The following is a 25,000-nucleotide window of genomic DNA, read 5'->3' as shown; positions in this document are numbered from 1 at the left end:
TCCGCCGGCTGGGGGAGCAGCTCAGCTCCACGGTGACAGCAGAGGTTAACAGGTTTGCAGCAGCGAACCTCACCGCTCCTACATCCCAATCCACACCAGGTCAATACTTCTACACTGAAATAGATGCGAGTCTCGAGGGATTTGAAACCTGTTGTTGCATGTTTCAATCGATTAGTATATCACCCCCCCCGGCCATGTGTTTCTATAATGGCGCAGCTTGGTGGTTCTCGATGTGGGGTCCGGGGACCCCCCAGGGGGGTCCTTCAAGAGGATTCAGGGGTCACCAGCTACATTTTTTTCAGAGTTAAACTTCACAGTTTTTTCCATTTACGAGAACATTAGCATTATTAGAGAATATGCAACAATGACTGTTTTGATCATAGTTTAACTGTAATCTCTAGGTATGGCAGAGCCATGCATGGACTTTCGGACTAAATCTTACCTATCAATGAAAATATCCCCAATGGGGTTCCCAGACACTCTTCAGAAATGGGTCTCACGGCCCAATGCGTATCAAATTTCTGGTCCTTGATATGAAAAACGTTGAGAATTACTGGCATAGCCTAATGCAGTGCTTGTCAAATGGGGATACTCGCACCCCTAGGGGTACTGCAAGGGTACTGCAGGGGGTACTCTGAAAATGTAAAAAAGTGTTAAAAAATATATTGGTTATATATATATATATATATATATTGTAAAAAAAAAAACACGTACAACACACATAGAATACATCATTTATGTTTATTTTATTTTATTGTTCTCCCAATGCCAGTGAAGGGGTTACTCAAAAAAAGTTTGAGAACCACTGGTCTAATGGCACAGCATCATGGGAACAGCTATTCAACGTGAAAGAAAAAGCTTAAAAACAACGCCATAAACTAGGATCAGAGAATTTGAATTCTGATCAAACTAGATCCAACTTGTGACTATTATTCAAAGCCACAGCATCATTTAATTTAAATGAAAATATAAAAAAGAAGCTGCAGGGAATCTTTTTTCTTCCGATGGCAGCAGTAGAAAAGGCACTGCAGCGTTTATATTGTTCCCAATTCTGCTGACCAGTTCAGCTCAAGTCAAGCTCACAAAATATTGTTGTAGTCTAGAGAGGCTCATTTTCGGAGCGAGGGGAGCGCATCCTAGGCTACTCTACAGAGCCAGCATGTTTATGTTCCCACTTTTCATCTCCCCGCTGTTTATTTGGGGAAATTGAGACAGGAATGCCTGTCTCTCTCTCTCTCTCTTTAGCAGAGAGACCCAGAGAAGGAGTCAGAGAGATAGAGAGTTGGGGAGAGATAGAGGGAGAGAGAAAACTATACATACAGACAGAGTTTAATGGCGATATTTCCCTCAGCTCTTTATATTTTATCTGCCACCATCCCATTGCTGTTGTGCAAAGCTAAAGCACTCGAAGGCAGCATGAGCTTGGATCCTCTCTCTTCTCAGGCGATCGATGAGATTCTGTCAATGTCGAGTCATGCATAAAACTTAAAACCAGACTTTCATCTGCACGTCCTTGAATCGGCAATCCATAAGTTTGTCTGTGTTGGGCAGATTGCAATTTAAGTCCTGGAATTTAATTAGAAACGGCGACTTTTCTTGACATCCGGGTTTGCCCTCTTCTTCACTCTAAGATGGTCCATTTCTTTCCTCAAAAGTCTGCTTTATTGGGATCGATTCATTTGTTCATAGTATTTTTCTCGGTTACTCGAGGTGGCGGGGATATTTACATTTTTGTAAAAGTCATCGCTCCTTGCATATGCCCAATTGTTGGGTTGTCGCTGGGGAAGGCGAACCCCGCCATCGACAATGGACACAGCATATACTGTAGAGGAGCACATTCATAAATTGCCATCTAAATAAAGTATCAAATAAGAGATTTTTTTAACCGAATAATCTTATGGATTACCACTTTAAGTGTAACATAATAACAAAGTAAACCTCAAATCTGGTTTACTGGGTGTTTCATGATGAAAAGTGAGGCTACATGTAGGAGAGTCGCTGGTACCGATATGAGGGGGGAGTTCTATATCCTCCAGGGTGTTTGAAGCTAAGCAAGGGACATTTAGCATCTGTTGACTTGACACAGACTTCACTTTGAGCCAGTCATACGGCTTTGATTAGCGCCCGGGTTTTTTAGTTCGCCAGACTCTTGGCAAGCGTCAAAGCCCGGGACAGATAACCCCCGAGACACCACATGAAATGAAGAAGTCACTGGTATTAGTGACATTGCCACAAACTATTCGGCTTCTGCCTCTTGTTAACAACTATCCCTTTCTTCTGCTCTGTCTTTTGGTAATTTCGATTATATTCAGGTCGTGAGGTCCGTCTGTAGCTCATTCTGGGTTCTTACTCGGCCATGATTGCAACCATACAGTACAGTAGATCCTGATAGCTGTCAGTGGCACTTAACCAGGCAAAAATAGTAACCGAGGGGCTCAGTCACTGTAAACGGGGCGAGTTGGCCTGCTGACAAACACCACTTTTTTATTTGGCAAATGTGATATCACCCAGGCGCAAGTCTTTGCGAAGCCGGCCACGGAAGATGTATGTCACTTATGAAAGATGGCTTTCCTTTAATTCAGCCCCGTTTTGCTGCGGTTTTTAACCAAGCACTAATTTACCAACAAAGCCGAGCAAGACAGTCCGCCGCTCCACAAATCTTTTGAAGCATGCGTGTTTAAAACACCCAGGCCGGCGTAGGGGGGTCCAATCATCTGGATTTTGTCTAAATAAACAAGATGAGAGCGAGTCGTAATGAAAACGCATTTGATAGCGAGCTGCAACTCTGCAATAAATTGCGACTGGGAGCAGAAGTAATGAAAGCAGAGGAGAGTTTGGCTGAGCAGGAAATGACTGGGAGAAAGCCTGAGGGAGGGGAGAAAAGGAGAGAAAGAGAGAGAGAGAGAGAGAGAAAGAGGGAGAGAGAGAAAGAGGGAGAGAAAAGCTTACAGTTGCTCCAAAGTAACAGCACAAAGACCCCTCAGTGTTTTTTTCGCTAGGTCTCCCTAAACTGTACCTTCCCAACGCTGTTGTGGAACCCGGGGAAATGAGAGGCACATTAGGCCTCCTGCCACATTCACTTTTATGCACACACGCTCATGCATGTGCAACACACACTCACTGACTCTCACACATACACACATACACACACACACACACACACACACACACACACACACACACACACACACACACACACACAAACATCCATGCACGCATGCACAAACACACAGACGTGCATTGCAAGTCCACAAAGCAAGACCGTGCCACTCTGTCAGTGCATTGCCTTCACATTCAAGAATGGTTCTCCCAGCTGGCCTGAACAGTATACACTACACTGTCTCTCTCTTTCTCTCTTTCTCCTTCCCCTTGGGTTTTTGCACTCAACCCCCCCCCCCCCATGTTTTTTTTTTTTTTCTTTTCAGGAGGCAACTTGTTCCCCTTGCTCTCGTCACCAAAAGGTTTCCCATCTGCTTCCAATTACCTTTGGCTGCAGTTGGTGAGCTGCCAGCCATCTGGGCCAATGCGGCGTCTCTGCCTGCTCTGTGCTCCCCAGACAGCGCTGAGGGAGAGATACAAGGACGGCGGAGCTGGGTGGGCAGAGTGGCAGCGAGCGAGCGTATCAAAGGGTCAAGATTAGCTGCCAGCTCCGCTGAAGCCAGAGGACCTGAAAGAAACAAGCCAGAGAGAGAGAGAGAGAGAGAGAGAGAGAGAGAGAGAGAGAGAGAGAGAGAGAGAGAGAGAGAGAGAGAGAGAGAGAGAGAGAGAGAGAGAGAGAGAGAGAGAGAGAGAGAGAGAGAGAGAGAGGAGAGAGAGAGAGAGAGAGAGAGAGCTCTGATGAGGCTCTTGGCTAAATATTCCACCCTTCATGGCTTTTGGAAATGTGTAGTGCACGTCGAAGGAAGTCGTTATCCGTTTTATTAAAAATGTAGACTGTCCAGCTTTTTGCATGTAAATGAGATTCTCTTGTATTATTACTCCAGTTTGAAGATCTTCCACAGCCATTTTGTTTTTGGGAGGAAACCTTTCTCTTTAATTTCTGGAATAGGGAGACAAAGTAATGAATGTTTACTTATACAGACAAACTCTCTCTCCAGGGATTAAGACAGAAAAATACTTCTAAGCTGAAATTTTGCTGGCATCGCCCTCTGTTTTGGTACTTACATTTTCCTGCCTTTCCTAAAATGCAGCCAAACGACATTATTCCGAAAATCACGTCGTCAAAGCATCAGTCAGTCAGCGGGCTACAAAGACGGCCACTTTGTTGGCCCGACGGCGAGGGCAGCCAGACAGCGACTCAGTCAGCCGTACAACCAAGCAGGAAAATCAGGGGAGCAGGGATGGTGACTTGTTGCCTTACTCAAATTGCCTCCCTTTTTTCAGCCGAAGTCTTTGACATAATGCCTCCTTCCAGCCGTCTTTGAGCTTTGAGTACAGCCGCCTTTAAAAGATCAATGCCTTCCTGTCTGCTTGACTTTTTTTTCCCCAGTTGGCAGACAGCTAAAGGAAAGGGGCCGACGGGGGCCTCAGGTTGGGACCTGCTCTGTTGTCTCTGGCCATCAGACTGAAAGACCTAGACTCTGTCCTTGTCCGAAGCCATGATTGATTATTGTAAAATGGCGTGGCGGAGGTGGGAGGCGCCCACATTGGACACTGACTCTGAACTAGACAGATTTTGTCTGTATTCACAAACCTCCCTCTCTTTGCAGGCCTGCAAGAGAAGAAGTCCAAACCACCTGTAGCTGCGGGATTGAGGGGAGGACTTCTCCCGCCTTCCATCGGAACATCTCTTGGAATCACCGTCGCACCGTTGGGATACGGTGACTGTTGTCGCTGCCAACAAATCAGTCCTAGAATATCCAAACAACATAGACAGAAACGTATTGAAAAAAAACAGGGAGCGGTCCCAAAAGATCCCTGACCGGTGCTCCCAGCTGCAGCCATGGCCCCAGAGAGCACCAAGCTATTCCGCTGCTAGGCGAGGGGGGGCGTCAGAGAGGGCTGGAGACATGTTGGGACAGAGGCCCGGGTACCACTGCACTGAATATCGTTACTATAGCCACTACTGTAGTAACCATGAAACACTACGGAGGACCTTGGCCTGCACTGTAACCTTTGCCATGGTTGCCGCCGTGGTCGCCGAGAGTCACAAAGCTGAGGAGTTCACTCAGTCACAAGGTGAGAGTGGGCTCTGGTTGTTGATTGGTTTAATGAGTTCAGATATTTTCCACTGTGATTTAAAAATCCAAATATGTATTGTAGCTCTTATATTTGGCCGTATAGAGTGGCCATGTGCTGGTGTCTCACCTGCCTCTGAAAGCAGCTGAGGCACACTCCTGGCCTGCGGCCTCGGCCCTGCTCGACTTGAACTCTTCTTTTACAAATCTTGTTCTGTGACATAGCAACACGTGCCTTCCCCCGAACCCCTCTCGCTACTCTAAGGCCCCCCTCTCTCTCTCTCTCTCTCTCTCTCTCCCTCTCTCCCTCTCTCTCTCTCTCTCTCTCTCTCTCTCTCTCTCTCTCTCTCTCTCCCTCTCTCTCTCTCTCTCTCTCTCTCTCTCTCTCTCTCTCACTCTCTCGCTCTCTCTCTCTCTCTCTCTTGCTCTCACTCTCTCCTCTCTGCCTGATACACACACACAATAAAGCTGGACAGACTGAAAAAAAAAGCCCAAGGGCAGAGACATAAATTCACTGAGTGTCCGCGACTTGTCATCCAGAACAGGGCTATGATTGTGTATTTCCTAAACTTAACCTCTGACCCAGCGCAGTCATCTGTCTCCAATAGTCTGCCTCGCTGTTTGTTTAAAAACCGCGCTCAACCTCACACAGATCCCTCCTTAAAACCGCACTGATTTTTAACCTTTTGTTACGCAAATCTGATCTCAGGCGCGTCCTCGTAAAGAAAAAAACAACAGCCCGGAGCGAAGATCTCCACGACCGTGAGAGGGGGGTCTCCAAAGTTATTAAAAGATCAGGGATGTGACACAAAAAAAAAATCTAAAAAAATCCTTCCACCCCCCCCATTTCATGAGATTTGAACAAAAAACAGCATCAGAAATAAATATTGAAACCAATAGGAACAAAAGCTGTTTTGATACCTCCCTTTTTGGCTTGTCCCCTTAATGTCAGTTAAGTTATGTTAGTGTGTGGTATCTTTGGCCAAGCCGTGGATGCGTTAATAGCAACCAGAACAAAATTTGATATATCGTATTTAGAAGTCTGGGCATCTACCGCCGACCCACTTGCATTGAGTACACGCATGTATTCATCGACATATTCTAGATGTACGGTAAGTGCACAATCGATTGCCCGATATGGCGTGGACAGACAAAAGAGAAGAAGAAAAAGATAAGAGGCAGACGGAGACAGAGATAGTGAAACCCCCGGAAACCCTGTAAACCCCAGATGGCCACCCAGATGTCCAGACAGACATCAGTCTATTCTTGTCAATGTAATAAGAGGCAGACTGGTGGGCAGCAGACTTAGCGGAGACCTGTGAGCAGCTGAACTGCTGACAGGGCCCTACGCCACTGCAGAAAGGCCTGAGGTGGACCCACTAGGGGCCCCAGATACAGACAAGAGCCCAGCTGAGCGGGCCCTGTGCTATCTCCCTGTAACTTCACTGCCCAGACTGGAGACAGCTGGGCCACATCTGGGAGAAAGACATAGCATGAGAGAGGGAGGGAATAACGGGGGGGGGGGCAAGACGGAGTTGGGCTGGGTGAGGCGGGGGAGAGCTATAGTGAAAAGAGCCACTGTTCTTGTTTCCTTTTACTCTGACTTTAAAGCCCCCTTTCCTGTCAAATAATCAAACAAATTAAACTCCACTTACACATAATGGAGCTAACTTTGTAAAGGTGAGCTTTCCCTCTGCAAGCGGATCTCTCTCTCTCTCTCTCTCTCTCTCTCTCTCTCCCTCTCTCTCTCTAGTAACCTCACTGTTGCTCACACTCTCTCCCCTCTACCGCCCCATCTTTCGCCCATCTAATGATTTTTTATTTTAGATCAAGAGTGGTAATATTGCGGCCCCGAGGTGCAGTAAATGTAGGGTGTGGGATGGAGGGAGGGACAACTTTCCATCCATCTGCGTATTTCCACTGTTTTGACTCTGCCGATAAGGTGAGCCAGGGTGAAGCTCTTTGCGTGAGTGGGCTGCCTGCCACACAGGGACCCTCCCTTTATCAGCGAGGAGGGTGATTAATCGAGATAGCTTGTTTTCCATGGTTCCATATCGGCTTTGTTTTGAAGCGTGGTCCGCTTCTTTCGCCGCTCATTCAGTTGTCTTGGGGATGGATGGGCATCAGTATGGCGGTCCTCCACTGGTCGCCGGCGAGGACGTGGCTCTTCCCGTGTGTGTGTGTGTGTGTGTGTGTGTGTGTGTGTGTGTGTGTGTGTGTGTGTGTGTGTGTGTGTGTGTGTGAGTTTTCCGCTGTTCTGAGCTGGTTAATGGACCGTGCCACATTAGGAGCAAGAAGGAAAGATAAATAGATGATATCTGTTTTAGGGAATGCGATATCGAATGTTCTTTAAAGTCTTTTTTTTTAGGCTTTTCACGATTTGACTGTAAAAGGGAAGATGCGGGAACGATAGATATAGGATGGACGGACGCAGTGGAAAAGCTCCCCGATATTTATCATTTATTGCTCATGAACATATTTTAAAGGAGTCTTTTCACTGCCAAATGCACCGTTCCAATCCTACTCCTGCGGTTGGATATTATGTGCTTGGAGCCCTGTTAGTTGGCTTGATTTATACGTGCTTCATCAAACTGTACTTTTTATAGCTTCCTCCGTTAATCTGCCTCTCGGTGCATTTCCTCCTCTTCAAATGCCTGCGCAGGTCATGATAATAACACCTGTTTTATGTCCTCCAATTTGCGAACGCAATAAAAATGTTAACGGGGAGGGGAAGCTGAAAGGGGGCTTATCTGATATTCATGTGGCTGAAGGATATGAGGTTTAGGAGGGGAAAAGCTGATAATGGTGCTTTGCCATTTGTTTTAACAAGACCGACTCCTTCATACGGACCATTCATTAACATTGTTCGAACACTCCAAGGCTGTTCAACAGAACCGCCTGATCTTTTGCTGTTTACTCTCTATAGGTAGGGGGATTTCTCTCCACCACGCAGGGCCAAAGGTTTGGTGAAAACTGGGTTCATTTGCGAGTGACCTTTAGCCGTTAGTTAGCTGTCGCTGGCTGTTTGGAGCTCTGTGTATTTGGACAATAAATCTCCACCAGACCCACAGCCTTCGTCAGACAGGAAGTATACAGTTTCAGGGTTGCCATGGTGATGGCCCTTTGGCCTTGTGGAGAGAAGGGTGGGGGGGGGGCTCATCATCCTTGGACTGGAAAGTCTTCAAGGTTTTCTGTTGCAGGCTGGCCTTTGTTTCTCCCAGAATCACATTCTCAATGAGTCCATGCAAGCTTCAAACTCTGAGCTGTGTTTAAGACTGAAGCTATATTTAAGGAGGAATGGTTCAATATTGTTGATGTCACAATATAGTTAAATGTTGTCTTTAAGGCTGTGTTACAGTCAGGTAATGGAACTTTCTGAACGTTGTAGATTGTTCTAGCTGTTCTAATCAACACCTCGACCCGCTTGGTCACAATATGCACATTACTAATGATTACTTCTCAAATATTTCTTGTGTGACTAAATATTATATCAACATCCTATAGCACCAATAGTTATCTCCGAAATATCATATATGATGTTTGATTTTGTCAACATTATGCTCTGATTTAAGTTTTCACATGATTCTCACCAATGCCCCCCCTGTCTAGCGGCCTTCCTGTCCAGTCTGGGCCAGTATGATATTGCCATCCCAGTACGTGTCGGCCCTGGAGGGGATACCCTGGACCCAGCCAGTCCTTCCCAGCACCGCCAGCGGAGGAGACGCAGCACTGAGGACAAGCCGCCAGACACTGTAAATGCTACATCACACGTCAAAGTCAAATCAATGAAAGAGGAAATTGGTTGTATTATCACATTTTTCAATTATGCATAGTGTGTTTTCTCTGTGTGTACACTCAATATTGGTGTCCATCCTTATGAGTGCTGCTGTGAGTGTTTATGTGATTCTCAAGTCAACCACTTGATTTTGGTGGTGTCTTGTCAGTGCTAGATCCTTTTTTTCTTTCCATCCGTCAGATCTTCTACCAGCTGTCCACACCACGTTCCAACTTCCTGCTCAACCTGACGCTGCAGGAGAGCCTGCTCTCCCGACAGTTCCGGGTGGAGTACTGGAGGAGGGGCCGGCTGGCCTGGAGTCACCCCTACTCCCCCCAATGCCACTATGTGGGCCACCTCCAGGACCAGCCACACTCCAGCAGAGTGGCCCTCAGCAACTGTAATGGCCTGGTAAGAACTAAAAGAACCCTGGGGCCCCGGATGAAAGGCCGGTGACATGCCAAACAAAGCCTATGTCAATAAAGCGAGCATGTGTCCTTGGCAGAGGACACGCGGTCCGAGAGAAGGAAAACACGGCGGCTGGATCCTTTACTTTCCCAGAAATGTCACAAAGCCTTAGGTTTAGGCATTCCTTAAATTTTAACCCCCAACCCCCTATTTTAGGGTTAGGGTTAGGGTCAGGGTTAGGGGTTAGGGTTAGGGTTATGGTTAACCCCTATCACAATATGATCTTCAGGAAAAGTAAGGGCATAACAGCAGTTCACCACTAATTTATTTTCAACTTGGAGCTCCGTGTAATGACATTTTGGTGGTAAAATTAACTTTAAATAGTTGTAAGTACTGTATTGGGGCCGACCAGTGAAACCATCAACATACCGTAGCATCCGACGGGGAAACAGAATTTGATGATTCTGAGGGACACATTTGTGCACAAGTGGACATCATTTGAAATGAACATTTTTCAAGCGATTTAAACAGAAACTTTGTTTGCCCCATAGAATTATAAATATTCAATATTACAGACTACCTGTTCCCAAGAGATTTAACGTGTGGGTGAGAGACTTATGGGGCACCGTTCCGAACTCCAGTACTTTCCTAATTACATACGGTAATATATTCTCATAAATATAACTCCCATAACTCATAGTCTATGTTTTCTTTATTTCCAACTCAGGATAGAATAGGTTCAGTGTGTATTTTAAATGCTTCCTTAATTTATCGCTGTCTCCTTTTTTTTCCCCCCAACTGATAAAAGCTAAGTGCCCCCGCAGCGGGAGCTGTAAATAGAGTGGAGGATTAGATTTGCTCACAAAGCGTTAATAAGGGCACACACGTAATTACTTGTCGGTGAGATCAGCGTGAGTACTTTCAACAGAGAAGGGGCTGTGTGTGCAGGGGAGCATCGCTAACCTTATTATGGGATAAAATGAACTTTGAATCCTGGCTGCGGCGAGTCCAGGGGAAACACTCGCTCTGAACCCAGAGACTCGGGGCCAAGAGGTCTAATCGGAATCAAAGGAAGTGTTAGTGTTTCTCTCTCCCTGCGTCTCACTCTTTGTTCTCCCAGCCTCTCACGTGTGATTGTGCGTGTGTGTGTGTGTGTGTGTGTGTGTGTGTGTGTGTGTGTGTGTGTGTGTGTGTGTGTGTGTGTGTGTGTGTGTGTGTGTGTGTGTGTGTGTGTGTGTGTGTGTGTGTGTGTGTGTGTGTGTGTGTGCACGCGCATGCTCACATGGTCCACACAGGGCCTCATTTGACACTGGAGGACCGTGTTGCTGTGTTTGTGGTGGGAGCGTCTGATCACGGTGCGATATGATGATGATGTGGGATGCAGGGCGAGCTGTGGCATGGTGGTTAACGCGAGGTGGCAACGGAGAAAGCGATGGGGCCTTTCGGGTGGATGAACCACGTCAGCTCTGGCACTATAGTTTTTATAGTTACACATTCGGGCTGAGGATTTATACACATTACACCCTGCCGGCCTTCCAACAGAGGCGCAACCACAGTGGGCAGACCTTCTTTCATTCCGCACTCTGGGCGCACTGTTTACAAATTGATCGTTACCTATATCACAGTCATAAGCCAAAAAGGATGACTTCGGATTAATTCAAAGACAAGTTGAAACTCCTCTGAACCCCACCCTCCCCTCCCCATCCCTACCCCTCACATCGTAAACCACGGCGTTGTTATGAAGGGTTCCTCATCCGCACCTGTCAGTTCGTGGCCCGTCACCATCGGGGTTGTTCCCTCGAAGGGCCTCCGCTTCACCTCTGCCTTACCTCACTTTGCCGTTGTTTCCTTTTGTTCGGTTTCGCTCGATGACTCCGTAAATAATCCATAGGTTTTTTTGCTATTCGATGTCTTTAAAAGTCATAGAGCATAAGAGCTATGCCAAGTTTGGAACTTTAGCATGGTATTTTGAGGACCCTGGACAAATTTTCAAGATCTTAAAGAGAATCATAAGAATATCACCAGCAGACTCTTGTGAAAATATCAGTGTGATATAATCTGACATGATGAAGTCTCGGCTCCTGTAGTATGTACGAGAATAAAAAATAAAAATAAAGTCGGAAAGTCTTTTGAAAGTCTTTTGGTGTATTCCAGCAATTGGTATGTTCTGTTAAATAAAACCCACACAGCCTAACCCTATCCCTTACCCTAACCCAAACCCTAACCCTAACCCTAACCCTCATTGAGGGATGCTTTGCATGAAACCAACCCACTGTCAAAAATGTAGTTTTGTCAGTATCAGTATCACTTACCGGTATACTCAGTATTACACTTTTAGAGAGTTAGGTTAAGGTTAGTAGTGTTAGTAGTTGGTTCGGATCAGTAGTGTTAGGTTAGAGAGTTATGTTTATCTGACAGAAAACGTCTGGTTGTGTTCTGGGTTCCAGTCTGTACGGGCCATGCCATGTCACGTATAGTTTTGCTGTTTTTTTCACTGTGCCCCATTTATATGCTGATGATACCCACTAATTCTTTGTGTCTCCACAGCAGGGAGTAATTGTGGCAGGGGAAGAGGAATACCTCATCGAGCCCCTGCTCCTCTCAGAGAACCAGACCGGGACGGAGAGGGGGGAGAGGGCAGAGGGGCGCCCCCATGTGGTTTACAAGAGGTCGTCGCTCCGCCACCAGTACATGGACCAGTCGTGTGGAGTTATTGGTAGGACGAGATATAATGAGAGCTGTTTGAGGGGATACAAAAAGGAGGATTTTTTCGTAACAACAGTAACTCACTAAATAGGACTGCAACGGAACAATCCTGAGTGTTTTTCTTGGGCTTAACCACCATGTTTGTTTTGGCACAGACAAATTGCCCACGCGTTGGCTATCATTGGAGTGTTATTCAGTGTATTTACATGCACACTAATACTCCCATTACTCTATCTCTCCATCAAAGTCAAATTTCCACGTCGGTTTTCTCCAAGTGTTGAGTTAATTTGATATTCTCGCTGTAATTCAACGCACACTTTGTGATTGCGTGACCCAGACACTCTCCTTTAGATTGTTTTTTTTTGGGGGGGGGGGGTTAAAAAACCAGGAGGCGTCGACATGCTCCTTTGATGGATTGATTCTTGCATTGCACTTCCTTTTTCCTTTCTGATTTTTCTCGACCACCTGAGTGTGTTTGGTGGGAGAAAGCGGTGTCACTGGATTCACTGCTCTGCTGCAAGTCGTGCTGTTTACACACGCAAACAAAACAAAAGATTGGGCAAAAATCTAATTGTGTTAGTCTGGTGCAGAAATCACTTATTGCATAATTGCAGTATTGTCCATACAAACTATGGTTTGGTGATCAGCGGGAGTTTAAACGCATTTATTGAGTAAGACAAATATCTTTATTCGTACCATGTTTTCCAATCCTCAGACGAGAAGCCAGGGAAGGGTGTGTCATGGTGGCAGCGGACCCTGAAGACCCCTCCCCACCATGTGGGCCGCGGCCAGCTGCCCCTAAAGCGCTCGGTGAGCCGCGAGCGCTACGTGGAGACACTGGTGGTCGCCGACAAGATGATGGTGGGCTACCACGGCCGCCGAGACATCGAGCAGTACATCCTGGCCGTTATGAATATTGTAAGTTTCACAGCATTAAAGAGGCACGCGCACTGTTACATAGTAGTAGCGAAACGGAGGTCTGAAGCAAGACTTTCTCATGATGGATCTATATTGATTTTTGTGACAGCCCTGATATACGTAATCTATGTGTAAGTTCATCCTTACTGAGGGAAGCTCCAGTAACTATGTTCAATGGTCCCTCGTAAAATAAGTAACACAGTTAGCAAAGAAGGTACAGACTAACAATAATATAGGAATTGCCAAGCACGTGTAATCGGGATGCCTCCGTCCATTCCTCTCCCCATCCTTTGGTTTAAACCGGGCACAGTGCGTGGAAAATAATGGAATTCTGAAAATTGCGTGTAGACTGCACGAAACACCGACGCAGATCTGTAATGACAGATGCCTTCTTTTACATGATAAAACAGCAGCTGTGCTCAGAGACAGACTGGCTGGACAGACCCGGTGAAGGACGAAGACGAGCAGTGTCCTGCTCTCTCTCGTGTGTGTGTGTGTGTGTGTAGAGCGGCTTTACCGGAGGATACGTATCATCCGCCGACATGTTATGGCTCTTTCAGCCGGCTTAGCGCGAAAAACAAAAAGGAATGACATGTGGTCAAACTCAGACACATTTCCGAGGGCCGCACGCGCACGCTCGCAGACGTTGGAAAGCGCAGGAATGTCCGCTGCGACCGAAATAAGTTTCAGTGTTTTTTTGCGAGGAGCCCGGCATCTCTCTCTCTCTCTCTCTCGCTCTCTCTCTCTCTCTCTCTCTCCGCACTCAACTCACGAATCACGAAACAAAAGCAGATAAAAACCGGGGAGCAGACGGTGCGTGGAGAGGATTTGAAGAAAGTTAAAAAAAAACAAGCAGGGGGGGCTATTTGATGTGTGGCAAGTATGTGTTACGGGGTCAGTGTAAAAGTAGTCTCCCACACCATTATTAAAGTGGGTTTTGTTCTCACCTGCAGACAGACGCAGGTCGCAGAGAGGCTGCCTGTGTTGTCACCGCAACTCCATCACTTAACGCTTACACACACACACACGCGCGCACGTGCGCTCAAACGCTCATTCACGCAAAGACACGCGTCTGGAATGTATTTAATAAACGGTTGGTGCTCTTTTACTGTTAGGAAGCAGGTTGCATCCGGCCTGGCCTTTAGAAACCACCAACGTCTTTCTGGTGATGTGAGGCAAATAAGCCGTGTATCAACGTCCATCGCGGAGACAGAGTCTAATAGTGATGAACATATGTAGATATTTCCTTGTATACGCCCACAGGTATTTTAGCTCTTCAACGGCGGTTCCTACTACTACTTTATTCTTATTTTATCTCTTCAAAACGCTCTTTTCCGTTTCAGGGTCTTTCATAATAATCGGAGTCGTCATGCGTAAAAGCGACTGTCTATACGAGTGGTGCGGAGCCCAGAAAATACCATAACACTCATATCACACGTCTGCTGTCTACTGCTCAGAAAAAGAAGGAGGACCTGACGGCTGATACTTCAAGTTTAGCAGAAAAAGTGGCATCGTTCCATCCCCGAGGTCTTTCTCCGGTGTCGGCGAGTGTTCAGCACCGGAATGAATTCTGCTTCTTGTGTTATCGATGCGATAATGCACTGTTGAGGTATCAGCTCCTTTTAAGACTGGTCTTTTCTTGTTTCCCTGGAGGTCAGGTTGCCAAACTGTTCCAGGATTCTAGCCTGGGCAACGCTGTCAATATTGTGGTGACACGACTCATCCTGCTGATGGAGGACCAGGTAGGAAACTGACACACCTGGATCCTGACTCTCCCCTCTCCTCTCCTCTCCTCTCCACCCCCTTCCCTCTCCTCTCATCCCTCCCCCCCTGCTCTCTACTCCTCTCTCCTCCTCTCCCTTGCTTTCTCCCTCCCTCTCTTTTCCTCCTGTCTCTCCTTCACCCCTCTACTCCCTCTCAATCCCTCTCCTCTCCTCCTCTCCCCCGTCCCTTTCTCATTCCCTCTCCTCCTCTCCTCTCATCTCCTCTCCTATCCTCCTTTCATCTCCTGTCCTTTCTCCCCTCCTCATCTCCACTCCCCCCATTCTCAGCTCCGTAACACACCTCTTCCTCCGCCGCTCATTTCTTGTTTCTCTGTTCAGTCAGACAGCATCTATGAGCTCCTTGTTTGGGGCAAATTATTGGCTAAAGTGTCCTTCCTCCCTCCACTCTCGGTGGACCGCCCTTGTAAGTGGAGCTGTGAGCAGTGGCGGTAATGAAAGGAGGAGGAGGTGGGGAGAGGAAGGAAGACGTAGAAAAGTAAGGTAATAAGTTATGCACAGGAGAGCAGTACCTGCCAGACAGGCCTGCTTCATGACTGCCCCACTTGTTGCCGCCATGTGAGATGACCCCTCCGACCTTTGCCGTGACGCACGTCCAGGCCTTAAAGAAGGTCCGTGCAAAATACTGGTATCGAAATGTGAAGCGGAGGCAGTCGTGCGGACGATGAGGGGAGGCGAGACGGGGTGGGGTGAGACAGGGTGGGGTGCGGGGTCCTCTGAGGCCCCAGTGTTCCTTCAACCTGCTGCCCCACACTGGAGACGCCCGTCCCTCCAGGAAGGGCTGGTGCTGCCGTGGTAACCACTAATGACATTGGAGGGACACTGAAGTGCTCCTGCTTTTACAAGGCACCGTGGAAGGGTGGACCCGAACCGTGTTCTGCACAAAACTGCTCAGCTGAAACATAGAGCATGGACCTTCAGGGCTCAAAATTATTAGACTTTGGATAAAGTCTGCTAAGACTTTTCCTTGGGTTCCACGTTTTGGTTACCAGCCCTTCTTGGAAGTGTACAGTCCAACATATAGTATATACATAATGTTTGCATGATAAGGAATTATGAAGAGAGATGGGGAACGTCCTGTCTTTGAATGCACCCACACAGTCATAGTGCATCGCATTTGCAGCGCAGCATTTATGTTGATTGAAGTATCTGTCAGACTGTCCAGTTAGTCTGAAACTGACCTTGTTGCCCTTCCATTAATGGCCATGTGGTGAGACAGAGTGGCAGGTTGGGGTTACCCGCTCCATTGTAATGACCTAATGCGCATTCGACAGATGAATCAGACTCTTCTAAAGAAGGCATTACAGCCTGGCTTTGACATTTCCTCCATAGCTGTCTTATTAAGGAACATTTCTAATCCGTACAGTTTCAGCCAGCTAAAAATACCCCCCTGCAATTTGCCCATCGGATCTGGTTGTCATTTAATGGAAAAAAAAAATAATAATAAAATAAAAAAAAATAAAATAAATGTTAGGATCATTAGCGGTAAGCGGTATTAGTGTTGTTATTGCTACTTCATGGTCTGTTTAAGTTGAGGTCAGGACAGGATTCAAGGTAGTCTCACCGAGTGGCCGGGATCGACTCTTTCCAGATCTGGAAACGGCAAGCTGCCCCCGGAAGAGAGAGTCAGGCCAGTTGTTGGCCCAGGATTGAGGCATTGTGGGATGAGACAATTACTAGTTATGTCACCACATGCATTCCTGGGTTAGGGGTTCTCGCCAGCTGTGGCCTGTGGAGCTCTCCCTGCCCGTGCGTCCCCCGTCAACTCTGTTATAATACTAGAAAGAGCCTTCCCTCCACTCTTGCGGGAGGAGTCACTTTTATGAGGCACACCAGATGTTTTTTTTTAAAAACCTTTTCACCCCGGCGTCTAAATTTAAGGAATGTATTTTCACATGGGGATGCATTTTAATGAATATGTTCTAACTCGTACTTTCATAATTGGGCCTCAAATGTTGCTTAAAAAATACAACAGCTGAAGGAGGAACACTAGCCAGTCTGATGTACCGTGCAGCCAGTTACACTGTGTCTTTTTAGTCCATTTACCGCTTTTTCGGTGGTTTGGAAGAAAATCTCCACATTACATTGTTGACTTTGTTTAATCAAAGTACTTTTGGAACATACTGTCCATCTATCTATTTTTCTTTACCCAGTTTATTCCTGTTGAGGCTCACAGGGACCTGGAGTCTATCCCAGTTCACTATGGGCACAGGACATGGACACACTCTGAATAGCTCTCCTGTCCATTTTGGACTCGCATTAACTCACACCTTTCACACTTACAGCCAATTTAGATCACCAGTTAAGATAACCTGGGGATTGAATTAATCCTTTTTTACTTCATATTTTTAGTTAACCGACTTCCTCTCTTTAATGTACGTTTCCTCTCCACTGCCAGCCGACGCTAGAAATCAACCATCACGCAGGCAAGTCCTTGGACAGCTTCTGTAAGTGGCAGAAATCTATCCAGCACCGCACCAGCTACGGCAACGCTATCCCGGACAACGGCATCGCTCACCACGACACGGCCGTCCTCATCACCAGGTCAGAAAAGCCCCAAATCAAAAGCCGGCCCGGTCGGCTTCTTCGGTCCAACTCTAAATTCCGCACACGCAGCAAGGTTTCCCCTGATCCCCACCTTCTATAATGCGGTCAGGCCCATGTGAGGGTGCACCGTGCACTTCGACCCGTTTGTGTTTTTTAGATCTTTCTCTATTCTGTTTTTGAAAGCCCTGCTTTTTCATCGTCCACGAATAAAACTCCAATCGAATTGTTCACGTGTTCATCATTTCTAACCCTCTCCACTATAGAGCAATCAGAAGGGTAGTAGTAGGTTTTTATCAGTCATTTAGAATGTAACTGGTAACAATTACAGAGCTGTTACTGGGGCGGGCAGGTGTGGGGGATATACTGTGTTTGTGTAAACTTGCCCTTGCAGCTGGAACTATCCTTGGTTTGGCCTCCATCCAAGCCAAGGATAACCAAGTCTCTCCACGTTGTAAATAAAACTGCAGTTAATTAGTTTACGACCTCATTACATACTGTGACGGCAAAAAATTAGGCTTATTTCGAGCTGGGGCCTCAACATTCCCAGTCGCTCTCATCATTGCCTTTCATTCAGGCCAAGTCCAAGCACGCTTCCCCGTATCTTCTTATCTTGGCTGAGCTGACAACAAACTGTGGTGTTTCTGCTCGACACTCGAGCAGCGACTGGCGGAGCAGTTTCGTACTCAAGGCTTTTGAAAGTTGAGAGAGTCAAATCAATGCTGACGGCTCGAGCCAAAACAAAGCGGCTTTTTCCCCCTCTCTCCCTCCCTCTCTCCCTCTCTCGCTCCCTCTCTCTCTCTATCTCTCTCCCTCCCCCCCCTCTCTCTCTCCCTCCCTCCCTCTCTCTCTCTCTCACTCTCTCCCCCTCTCTCGCTCTCTCTCTCTCTCTCTCTATCTCTCTCTCTCTCTTACATCCTCTCTTTGGCTGAATTCCCCTCAGTGTTTCGTTTGAGAAAATGATGACCCTTAGCTGTTGCCCCCGAAGATTATTTTGCCGCTAAAGTATCTTCAACATCATCTCACATAGCTCTCAGACTTCACTCTGGTCGCAACTCTCTGAGGTATTTCAGTTCATGATGCTGTGTCTGTGAGAACCTTCTGCTTATGAGAACCCTCTTTATCAAGCGTCCGATGGAAACTATCCAGACAGATGACACTGGAGTGGCCATCCTTGATTTCCTGCTATTGTTCCTAAAAACACATCAGTCTGCTATCACTTCTGTCTGTCCCCTGTCTGTCGGTTTGTGTTTGTGTGTGTATGTGTGTGTGTGTGTGTGTGTGTGTGTGTGTGTGTGTGTGTGTGTGTGTGTGTGCGCTTTGCGATAATCCTGTGGTGCTGTATTTGTACGTTTTCTGTATATACGTGTGTTATTTATTTGAATGTGAGTCCATTGCGTGATGAGCTTTATCTGATGAGTGTGTGCGTGTATGGAAGTCTGATGGTTTATTTTCCTTCCTGCCTGCAGGTATGACATCTGCATTTACAAGAACAAGCCCTGTGGAACCCTAGGTACTACAGAGACCACAGCACATACACACACACATGCGCACACATACAAACAGGCACACACACACAGACACACACACACACACACACACACACACACACACACTCACACGCTCACATAATGGCAGCAATACACTGTATAAATAACACAAACACACTGGTTCCCTTTTTCGAGACCAGTGGATACAGCTTTATTTAAACTGGAGAGTGGGGTGTGGCTCCCCAAACCGCCCCTGTTACTGTTCTCTCAATATGAAGGATTTCAGATTGTTGCTGTAGCACCACCATCGATTTACATTACATTCACATTTACATTTAATCATTTAGCAGACGCTTTTATCCAAAGCGACTTACAAGGGAGAATAACATTCAAGCTACATTGCGACAGAGACATTAGTTTAACAATAAATACTGCAAGGTAGTGCTAAGTAATTGTAAGTTATCCAACCATCCACACCTTCTGAGCCCTTTGGTCCTTATTGACAATTTTGTCTTTATGAAGATTAAACAGAGAAGTCAGTGTAGACTCATCACACTGTCTGAGAACCTGTGGGAAATGTAAACATTGTGTGTATATGTGTGACGATTAAAGATTGTTCTTCTTGTTCTTCTATATGTATCTCTTTGTGTGTGTGTGTGTGTGTGTGTGTGTGTGTGTGTGTGGGTGTGTGTGTGTGTGTGTGTGAATTCACATGACAGGTTTGGCTCCAGTTGGAGGGATGTGTGAGCCAGAGAGAAGCTGCAGCATCAATGAAGACATCGGCCTGGCGACTGCATTCACCATTGCCCATGAGATAGGACATACGTGAGTAACGCACACACACACACACACACACACACACACACGCACACACACACAGACGCTAGCGTAGGCACACACACACACAGACACACACACAGACACACACACACACACACACACACACATGCAATGACATGGACACACAAGCACTCAAGGCACTGAATCCCAACCTACCAAAGTGAATGGCACATTTCATTAGACCGTGTAGGAGGGCCAATGGAGAGGGTACTTAAGTACTCATGGAAAGAGTACAGTACTTAAGTACTAATGAGCTAATTAGTACTTGAGAGCACGTCTTTATCCAGCCCCGCTCTGAGCTAATCCCTCCCTCCTCAGATAGATTGTCCTTAGATTACATCTTTACATCGCCATGAGGAAGGCATTTCTGCAATATCCAGCTCCATGACTCATTCCATCAATTGAAAATGTGTTAATAGCTTTATACTTTATTTTAGTCATGGGCTATTTATACACAGATGGAACAAGTTACGCGTGGCGCTGAGACAGTATATCACTTGGGGCCCCACCTCTGTACTTGGCCAAATCTAGGCCCAGACTGCCCTAAGCAGCCCCGGGAACCTTTTGTTTGACATGCCAGCCTGGCCCCGCCTCCCAGCTGATCACTCACTCATACATGTTTATGTGCCTCCGTGCCGGAGCCCTACCACACTCGTAGTAAATCACATGGACGTTTGTTACGCTCCATTACAATCAAATCAGATTATGTGCAGGCAAGTTACTTGTTATCATTTTTTGGGAAGTGGTTGTGTTTGCACAAGGCAAATGCCTGTGCCGTTTAGCGGGGAGCGCACGCAGGCCCGGGAGGTATTTGGACAGATGTTGGATCCATCACTGCTGTGTCTCCCTAATGGTTACCCCAGGTAGCTTTTGAACTGCATCGGCTGCTTCGTACTTTTAAGATTCCTCGGCTGTCTAGACAAAATGACTGGGCTTTTATGTGTTTCTGTGTGTGTGTGTGTGTGTGTGTGTGTGTGTGTGTGTGTGTGTGTGTGTGTGTGTGTGTGTGTGTGTGTGTGTGTGTGTGTGTGTGTGTGTGTGTGTGCGCGTGAGTGTGTGTGCGCGTGAGTGTGTGTGCGCGTGAGTGTGTGCGTGCGTGTGTGTGTGTGTGTGTGTGTGTGTGTGTGTGTGTGTGTATTTGGTTATTATTATGAACAGAGAGATAGTTTTGGGGTCAAACGCTCAAAGTGAGGATCTTTATCTTATATTGTAAGACATCGCATTCGGAGTTGGGTTCCCAGGTAACAAGGTATACAGACATCTTTGGTCACGATATTTTACAGCGTGATACATTGTTTGAATCTCGTGGCATTGAATTATGGCAAACATTTGGCCTCTTGGACCAAAATTCCATTCACATAAAATATCTTGCCAATATTTTATATTTTATTTAAGATGATGCTTTCTTATACAGACTGCAAGCGTCGGCTCTTAACTGTCCATCATTGAGGCCCGGCATAAATCAATATTTGTGAAATGAAAAAAGTAGCCAAAATTTTCAAATATGAAAAAATTTGCCTTCTTAGTTCATATATTTTCTCCTTGAAGGAAAACCTTTTTTTTTTCTTCACCTAAACCTATTTTTGTTTAATCATTGGGACCCTACCGGAGGGATTGGCATCAGAATCTTTTAAATTGATCCAGTATTGAGAGAATAGCTTCAGCTGATCAGTGCAGGCTGTTGAAGATATTCTCTCAATGCTAAAAATAAAGATCAGGTTTGGAGTATGGAGTTTAATATAGTTTTACTTGAACGGTCACCCCATTTATTTGTTTTGTTTGCTAAATATCAACGTTATTGGTGCTATATCTGCAACGTTATCGGCTATAATATTGGCATGAAAATCAAGTCAATGTATCATCATCGTCATTCCAAAGGTTTGGGATGAATCACGACGGCGTTGGGAACGCGTGTGGCTCACGCAGCCAGGAGACTGCGAAGCTGATGGCGGCTCACATCACCATGAAAACCAACCCTTTCGTCTGGTCCGCCTGCAGCAGGGACTACATCACCAACTTCCTGGAGTGAGTAAATCTATCTATCTATCTAGCGAACCAAAACAATAAACAAAACAACAAACCACACACATGGGGAATGAATACTTGCCAAGTCTAGGGAAGACACCTTTGCTTGCATGGTCACATGGTCACACATTAGGAGGCAGTGGTTATTCCGTCCTCACAATTTGGTGTAAATTGGACTTCCTTGGGTTTTCCCTCTCTCCAGTTCGGGTATGGGCTCCTGTCTGAACAACATCCCCCCCAAGCAGGAGTTTGTGTACCCCACCACCGCCCCGGGGCAGGCCTACGACGCAGACGAACAGTGCCGCTTCCAGTACGGCGTCAAATCTCGCCAGTGTAAATATGGGGTAGGCGTCTTCCTCCTCTTCCTCATTTAAATTTTCTGACGTGTGTTTCACTGTGTTTGCTGTGTTTGTTGTCTCTTTTTGGGGTCACTTTTTATCGCTTTAGAGTGTATCGATCTGTATGGACTTTTCACTCTTTGTTCCCCTCCTTTCTGATCAATGGCTAAAGTGAATCATCTTATAATTTAATAATCAATTCTTATCCACCCTCTTTGCTTTTTTTCACCAAGGCCGTCCATCCTTTTATTTTTCAGTCTCTTCCTTTCTGAGTTACCCATCCATCTTGGTCCTGCTCTCCTCCTCCCCCCCTAAAAAATGATGCGATGGAACAAATCTATTTTGACTTAAATGATTTCACTGGGCCGACTCAGATTTCATCTGCTTGTTCTGACTCTAAACAATCCCGCCGCACCTTCCCTGAATAGCCCCTGACATCGCTGGGACGGAGGACTTTACGGGGCTGACCGCCGAGCGAATGAACATCTGGAGCGGCATGCTGCTTTATAGACTCATTACTATTGATACTATGCGGTTGGAGCATATGTATACAATAAAATATAGCACCATATGTTAAAGCCATCGAGAAGTCCCTCCAACACGAGAGGGAGAGAGAGAGCGAGAGAGAGAGAGAGAGAGAGAGAGAGAGAGAGAGAGAGAGAGACAGATAGCGAGAGACAGATAGAGAGAGAGAGAGAGAGAGAGAAGGGTGAACCAAAGTCCACTTGGGGGTCAGTGGAACCAGTTACAGACTGATCTGGTGTCTCCATAATGAGCATTATACGGTCACAGTCATACTCCTGACAGCTGCTCCCTCTCTTTCTCTCTCTCTCTCTCTCTCTCTCTCTCTCTGTCTCTCTCTCTCCCCCTTCTCGGTCTGCGTCTTTTATTTAGATTTTATTTTTATTTTGTTTCTCTTTTTCTATTTCTATTTTACGGTGTCCCCTTACTAACGCTCCCATTTTATCTTTCTGCCCTACTTCTCCCTCCACCCTCTTTCTTTGCCCTTGCCACCTTCTCACTTTCAAACACGCGCACGCATACACACACACATACACACATACACACACACACACACACACACACACACACACACACACACACACACACACACACACACACACACACACACACACACACACACACACACACACACACACGCATGCACACACAGGAAGTCTGCAGCGAGCTGTGGTGCATGAGTAAGAGCAACCGTTGCATCACCAGCAGCATCCCAGCCGCAGAGGGAACCATCTGCCAGACCAACACCATCGAGAAAGGGGTAGGCGTGAGTAATTGAAAATAAGAAAGTTATTTTCTCCATGTGTTTGTATTGAGGCGCCGCCAAACAGAACTTTTTGAGCAATAGATGTTGTGGGGGCTTGCGTGGAGTGGATTCACCTGTCACTCACCTGTTCGCCAACAGTTCTTCGACCTTACTTTCTTTTACACTTCAATGGAGTGTACTGATGATGGTGTTCAGGAACATGACAGTGTACATAAGTACATAAGAAACACTTGTCAAAACTTTTCAAATTATTTTGTTGTGTCTTGTCTAGTTCACTTACCTGAAAACTGGAATGTCTCAGTCATGCTGGAAGAATAGCTAAATATTTGCTCCCATGTGTATCTGTGCTCCCAGTGGTGCTATAAGCGTGTGTGCGTGGCCTATGGAACCCGTCCTGAGGGTGTTGACGGGGGCTGGGGTCTGTGGTCGCCCTGGGAGGAGTGCAGCCGGACCTGCGGGGGTGGAGTGTCCTCCTCCATTAGACACTGCGACAGCCCCAGGTAAACATGCTGACTTTGTTGACCTCATGTTTTGTTTTTAGGAGTAGTAGTTTTGAGTAGGATAAGTTTGCAAGGATCTGCCAGATAAAGACCATGAATCACATTGTCAAAATAATGTTTCAAAAAACATGGCATTTGGGAAACTTCTAATTCAAATGTATTGCTTGTATCAATGCATAGCAATGACTTAAATGGTGAGGAGCTTTCCTGTTTCTGCTCCTAACTGAACTCGTTTTCACTTCAGTTTAATGATCCTGAACACTGGAGTTAACTCCCAGTGAGGGAAAATTAAAGCTTAGGTAAAACATCTTTATGGAGTTTTCCTTTATGGAGCTGTTTTTCCAATGTAATATCCTAACTAGGGCTGTCAATCGATTAAAATATTTTATCATGATTAATCGCACGATTGTCCATAGTTAATCGCGATTAAAAGCAAATTAATTGCACATTTTTTTTATCCATTCAAAATGTAACTTAAAGGGATATTTTGCAAGTTTTTAATCATGTTACCAACATGGGAGTGGACAAATATACTTGATTTATGCAGATGTATGTTTATTGGAAATCAGTTAACAACCCAAACCAATGACAAATATCGTCCAGAAACCCCAAAAGGTACTGCATTTAGCATAAACAATATGCTTAAATCATAACATGGCAAAATCAAGCCCAGCAGGCCACAACAGAACAGATGGACATATGGACCCGCAGTGACGCCAGCAGCCTCTCTAGTAGCTCTGTCTGGGTAGTGTGCTCTTTTATTCTTTTTTCAATCTCACTTTTAACTGTTTTGACTGCACGCATTATGCCGATCTCCTTTTTTTTCCTATGGATATGGATTTTTCTTATCTGTAAGACGGTGGCGAGTCCTTGTTTATTTCAGGCAACAGCTGCTTTCACTCTGAACAATGGGGCACGGCGGCAATGTTTACTCCATACCGGAGGAACTCACAGCACAAGTCCACTGGCTGCATGGTGAAGCGTCCCAGACGCGTCGATGTTGTTGTAGAGCGAGGAGGAGTATTGGAAACAAAAGCGATCCAAATATTTTTGAACACACAGTTTGATAATACTGTGACGCGCGGCGGGGTCCACCAGACGGACACAATTAAGAAGACACAGACGGAACCTCTGTGGAAAGCCGAAGCAGCTTTTATTGCCTTACGACTAACCCCGGGGTTGGGGTGTCCAGACGGAAAATAACCTGGGA

General features: G+C 46.2%; 1 protein-coding gene across 3 annotated transcripts in view; it reads left to right on the top strand.

Moving 5' to 3' along the window:
* The first annotated feature begins 4,731 nt into the window (after positions 1-4,731).
* adamts10 (ADAM metallopeptidase with thrombospondin type 1 motif, 10) overlaps positions 4,732-25,000 on the top strand; it is a 38,552-nt gene continuing 18,283 nt past the window's right edge. For 2 of the 3 annotated variants that reach the window (XM_080015264.1, XM_080015265.1), the window contains exons 1-13: positions 4,732-5,178; positions 8,787-8,929; positions 9,154-9,363; positions 11,908-12,076; positions 12,782-12,984; positions 14,643-14,726; positions 17,164-17,309; positions 18,779-18,822; positions 19,519-19,624; positions 21,518-21,664; positions 21,867-22,008; positions 23,177-23,284; positions 23,645-23,790. In XM_080015264.1, the coding sequence (XP_079871390.1) occupies positions 5,010-5,178; positions 8,787-8,929; positions 9,154-9,363; positions 11,908-12,076; positions 12,782-12,984; positions 14,643-14,726; positions 17,164-17,309; positions 18,779-18,822; positions 19,519-19,624; positions 21,518-21,664; positions 21,867-22,008; positions 23,177-23,284; positions 23,645-23,790 (1,817 nt within the window). In that variant the 5' untranslated portion in view covers positions 4,732-5,009. Of the gene's footprint in view, positions 5,179-8,786; positions 8,930-9,153; positions 9,364-11,907; positions 12,077-12,781; positions 12,985-14,637; positions 14,727-17,163; positions 17,310-18,778; positions 18,823-19,518; positions 19,625-21,517; positions 21,665-21,866; positions 22,009-23,176; positions 23,285-23,644; positions 23,791-25,000 lie in introns of those variants that run through there. The other variant, XM_080015266.1, reaches the window with a different exon arrangement.

This window comes from Zeus faber (genome assembly GCF_960531495.2).
Source record: "Zeus faber genome assembly, chromosome: 1".
NCBI classification, from domain to species: domain Eukaryota; kingdom Metazoa; phylum Chordata; class Actinopteri; order Zeiformes; family Zeidae; genus Zeus; species Zeus faber.
The sequence above is the reverse complement of the archived record's forward strand: the minus strand, read 5'-3'. Positions and strand labels throughout refer to the sequence as shown.